The sequence below is a fragment of the Serinus canaria genome, unplaced genomic scaffold (genome assembly GCF_022539315.1).
Source record: "Serinus canaria isolate serCan28SL12 unplaced genomic scaffold, serCan2020 HiC_scaffold_454, whole genome shotgun sequence".
Classification (NCBI taxonomy): Eukaryota; Metazoa; Chordata; class Aves; order Passeriformes; family Fringillidae; genus Serinus; species Serinus canaria.
Genome location: NW_026108568.1, coordinates 1 through 4,871, shown reverse-complemented (window position 1 = coordinate 4,871; position 4,871 = coordinate 1). Strand labels below are relative to the sequence as shown.

General features: G+C 65.1%; 1 protein-coding gene and 1 long non-coding RNA gene across 4 annotated transcripts; both read right to left on the bottom strand.

The window, feature by feature from the left end:
• Window positions 1-222: 222 nt before the first annotated feature.
• On the bottom strand, window positions 223-3,474 carry LOC127061279 (V-set and immunoglobulin domain-containing protein 8-like; the record flags this gene model as incomplete). Its single annotated transcript, XM_050987912.1, has 2 exons — window positions 3,338-3,474; window positions 223-458 (listed from the first exon to the last, which is right to left on the bottom strand). Coding segments are annotated over exons 1-2 (285 nt in total), but the record flags the coding sequence as incomplete, so codon positions are not given.
• On the bottom strand, window positions 1,381-2,281 carry LOC127061280 (uncharacterized). Of its 3 annotated transcripts, none has more exons than XR_007780772.1 (4): window positions 2,160-2,281; window positions 1,997-2,020; window positions 1,662-1,789; window positions 1,381-1,482 (listed from the first exon to the last, which is right to left on the bottom strand). It is a non-coding gene; the product is annotated as an uncharacterized LOC127061280 (long non-coding RNA). The 3 variants fall into 3 exon arrangements; XR_007780771.1 differs by having other exon boundaries at window positions 2,205-2,240; XR_007780770.1 differs by lacking the exon at window positions 1,997-2,020 and having other exon boundaries at window positions 1,662-1,858.
• Window positions 3,475-4,871: the final 1,397 nt, after the last annotated feature.

Here is a 4,871-nt window from a genome sequence, read left to right as displayed (position 1 = left end):
CCTCTCTGTCTTTCCCTGTCCCTCCTGTCCCCTCTGTCCCACCTGTCCCTCCCTGTCCCTGCCTGTCCTACTTGTCCCTTCCTGTCCCTTCTGTCCCTCTCTGTCCCACCTTGTCCCTCTCCATCCCTTCCTGTCCCACTTGTCCCTTCCTGTCCCCTCTGTCCCCCCTTGTCCCTGTCCATCCCTGCCTGTCCCTCCCCTCTCGGCTGAGCTCCCCCCGACCCCTCGAGCCCCCCGAGCCCCCCGAGCCCCCCGAGCCCCCCGAGCCCCCGTGTCCCTCACCACGTTCTCGGGGCTGGGTCTCTCGGGGCTGATCTGGATCCACTCGATGCCCACGCCCTGCGGTCCGTTGTCCTCGGGCTCCAGGACATAGGGACAGCCCAGCTTGACCGAGTCACCCTTGGCCAGGTACAGAACCTCGCGGCCATTGCCATTGATCCTGACGGCCACCAGGAGAGCTGGGGACAGATCGGCACTGTCACACCGCGACATGGCACTGTCACACCGCGATATGGCACTGTCACACCGCGACATGGCGCTGTCACACCGCGATATGGCGCTGTCACACCGCGACATGGCACTGTCACACCACGACACGGCACGTCACAGAACACCCCGCGACACTGTGCGCTTCTACACACAACCCGTCGACCACGAGCACTGTCACACCACCGCTGACACGGCACACTTCACACAACGCTATATGGCGCTTGTCACATGCGACACGGCACTTCCACACCGCTATACTGCACCTCCCCACAAACCCGACTGCAATCGCTTCAAAACCCCACACGCTGTCATTATTGGCGCTGTCACAGCGCGACATGGCGCTGTCACACCGCGACATGGCACTGTCACCCCCCGATATGGCACTGTCACACCGCGATATGGCACTTTCCCACCCCCCCGCCATGGTCTGTCACCCCCCCCCCGACTGTACTGTCCAACACGTACTGTCACACCGAACATTGGACTGTCAACAACACCGCGACATGGCACTGTACCCCCAGCTGGCAGCTGTCACACCTGCGATATGCACTGTCCAAGGACATGGCACTGTCACCCCCCGACATGGTACTGTCACACTGCGAATTGGGCAACTGGTCAACCGTCACGGACGACACCCCCCGACATGGTGTCACCATGCCACGGACTCACACCGTGGCACGCCACCCAGAAATGGCACTGTCACACCACGACATGGCACTGCCACCCCTTAAAACGTCACTATCACACCGCGACATGGCACTGTCACCCCCAGAAATGGCACTGTCACCCCTTAAAACGGCACTGCCACCCCCCGACGTGGCGCTGCCATCCCCTGAAATGGCACTGTCACATCCAGAAATTACGTCATCACCCCTCAAAATGGCACTGCCACCCCCAAAACGTCACTGCCACCCCCGAAGTGACACCCAGAGCGCCCCACACCTGCAGCTCCTGACCCACTGGGGACAGGGATGGGGCACAGGGACCCCAAACCTGTGACCTGAGACCCCTGACCCCACACCTGCAGTTTCCCACCTGTGGAGTGCAGGGTCCCCAAATTCGTGTCCCCACACACCTGGTAGCACCCCCTGACCCCCACACACCTGCAACCCCAAACACCCCACACCTGTGACCCCAAACTGTGGGGCACAGGGACCCACGGCACCCCAAACCTGTGCCCTGACACACCTTGAACCCCACACCTGGCAGAACCCAAACTCTGGGGGGCAGGGACAGGTAAGGAGCCACGGCACCCCAAACCTGTGCCCTGACACACCTGGCAGCCCCAAAAACCTCACACCTGGCAACCCCAAAACCTTCACACCTGACAGCTCCTGACCCCACACCTGCAACTCCAAAAACCTCACACCTGCAGCCCCCCGACCCCACACCTGTAACCCCAAAGCCCCCACACCTGGCAGCCCCAAAAACCCCACACCTGCAACTCCCAAAACTCCACACCTGCAGCCCCCCGACCCCACACCTGGTAACCCCAAAAACCTCACACCTGGCAGCCCCAAAAACCTCACACCTGGCAGCCCCAAAACCTCACACCTGTAACCCCAAAGCCCCCACACCTGGCAGCCCCAAAAATGCCACACCTGGCAGCCCCCGACCCCACACCTGTAACCCCAAAAACCTCAGACGTGGCAACCCCAAAAACCTCACACCTGGCAGCTCCTGACCCCACACCTGTAACCCCAAAACCCTCACACCTGGCAGCTCCTGACCCCACACCTGTAACCCCAAAAACCTCACACCTGTAACCCCAAAACCCCCACACCTGGAAGCCCCCGACCCCACACCTGTAACCCCAAAGCCCCCACACCTGGCAGTCCCCGAGCCCCCCCCCCGCGGCTCTCACCTCCCACCCCGGGTGCCCGCGGGGTTGTCCCGGGCCTGTCCCGGTCCCCTCGGTGCTGTCACCCCCCTCAGCCACGGTGACACGCGGGGCTCGATGCCACCTGCAGTGCCCAGCACAGGAGCCCGGTGGTGGCCGCGGGTGTGACAGGGGCTGCAGGTGTGACAGGGTCACAGGTGTGACAGACGCCCCAGGTGTGACAAAAGCCTCAGGTGTGTGACAGGGTCGCAGGTGTGACAGGAGCCCCAGGTGGGACAGGAGCCCCAGGTGGGACAAAAGCCTCAGGTGTGTGCCAGGGTCGCAGGTGTGACAGGGTCGCAGGTGTGACAAAAGCCTCAGGTGTGCCCAGGAGCCCCAGGTGTGACAGAAGCTCCAGGTGTGTCCCCAGAGCCGCAGGTGTGACAGAAGCCCCAGGTGTGACAAAAGCCTCAGGTGTGTGACAGGGTCGCAGGTGTGACAGGAGCCCCAGGTGTGACAGGGTCGCAGGTGTGACAGGGTCGCAGGTGTGACAGGGGCTGCAGGTGCGTCCCCAGAGCCGCAGGTGTGACAGGAGCCCCAGGTATGTGTCCCCAGAGCCGCAGGTGTGACAGAAACCCCAGGTGTGCCAGCAGCCCCAGGTGTGACAGGAGCCCCAGGTGTGTGACAGGGTCACACACAGGTGTGTGACAGGAGCCCCAAGTGTGCCAGCAGCCCCAGGTGCATCCCCAGAGCCGCAGGTGTGACAGGGTCACAGGTGTGACAGGAGCCCCAGGTGTGACATGAGCCGCAGGTGTGACAGGGTCGCAGGTGTGACAGGAGCCCCAGGTGTGACAGGAGCCCAGGTGTGACAGGGTCACAGGTGTGTGACAGGATCCCAGGTGTGCCAGCAGCCCCAGGTGTGCCAGCAGCCCCAGGTGCATCCCCAGAGCCGCAGGTGCCACCCGTGCGCGTCCCGCGCTCCTCCCCGTGCTCGCAGCATCCCCGGTGCCCCCGGTGCCGCGATCCTACCTGGCAGCATCCCGAGCAGCAGGAGCAGGCTGGCGCCGTGCCCTGCCATGGCGCCGCGGAGGAGGAGGAGGAGGAGGAGGAGGAGGAGGAGGAGGAGGACGGAAGAAGGCTCCGAGGGCAGGCGGCCCGCGCGGGGCCCTTTTAGGCGCTGGGCCGGGGCCGCTCCTCCCCGTGGGGAGGATTCCTGCGGGATGAGTGAGTGGCTCCGAGCTGTGCGTGGCTGCCGCCCTGCTCCGCTCCTACCCCCTAATTAGGGAGCGCCCGGCCCGCCGGACCCCGCCGGACACCGGGGGGACACCGGGGGGGACACGGGGGGACACCGGGGGGACACGGGGGGACACGGGGGGACGCCCCGGTAGAGGGGACAGGGGGACAGAGCTGCAGGTGGCGGCTGGGCCACGCGGGTCCCCGGAGGGTTCCGGGCTCGGAGAGGGACTCGAGGGATGAAAGGTGGGGCTGGAGAGGGGTTGGAGGGCGGCGGGTCCCTCCTCCCGACCGGGCACCCACCGGGCACCGGGCACCCACCGGGCACCCACCGGGCCCGCGGGGACATGGTGGGGTGGCAGGGACAACGACATGGCAGGGGGGACAGGGACACGGGCAGCGGGGACAGGGACACGGGCAGGGGGGACATGGTGGGGTGGCAGGGACAGCGACATGGCAGGGGGGACAGGGACACGGGCAGCGGGGACAGGGACATGGGCAAGAGGGTCAGGGACATGGTTGGGGGGACAGGGACACGGGCAGAGGGGACAGGGACACGGGCAGGGGGGACAGGGACATGGCAGGGATGGAACCCTGGGGGACAGGGACATGGGCAGGGATGGAGGAGATGGGACAGTGACACATGGCACTGGATAGATCCCATGGGGACAGGGACACGGCTGGGGGGACAGGGACATGGTCAGGGGGGACAGGGACATGGCAGGGCTGAAGGAGCTGGGACAGTGACACCTGGCACTGGATGGAACCCTTGGGGACAGTGACAGTGGCATGCTGGGAGAATGGGACAGTGACACCTGGCACTGGATGGAACCCTTGGGGACAGTGACAGTGGCAGGGCTGGAGGAGATGGGACAGGGCCATGTGACAGTAGGTGACAGTGACCCCGCCCCAGTGTGTGACCCCCTCTTGGTGCTGTCACCCCCTTTTCCTCCTGTGCCCCCCTCCCTGTGCCATGTCCCCTCAGTGCCATGTCCACTGTCAGTACCATGTCCCCCCTCTGCCCCATGTCCCCTCAATGCCATGTCCCCCCTCAGTCACATGTCCCCTCAGTGCCATGTCCCATCCCTGTGCCATGTCCCCCCTCAGTCCCATGTCCCCCCCTGTGCTCTGTGTCCCCTCAGTCCCATGTCCCCCCCCTGTGCTCCGTGTCCCCTCAGTGCCATGTCCCCTCAGTCCCATGTCCCCTCGGTGCGATGTCCCCTCAGTCCCATGTCCCCTCAGTGCCATGTCCCCCCTCTGCTCCATGTTCCCCCTCAGTGCCATGTCTCCTCGCGCTCCGTGTCCCCTCATCCCATGTCCCCTCAGTGCG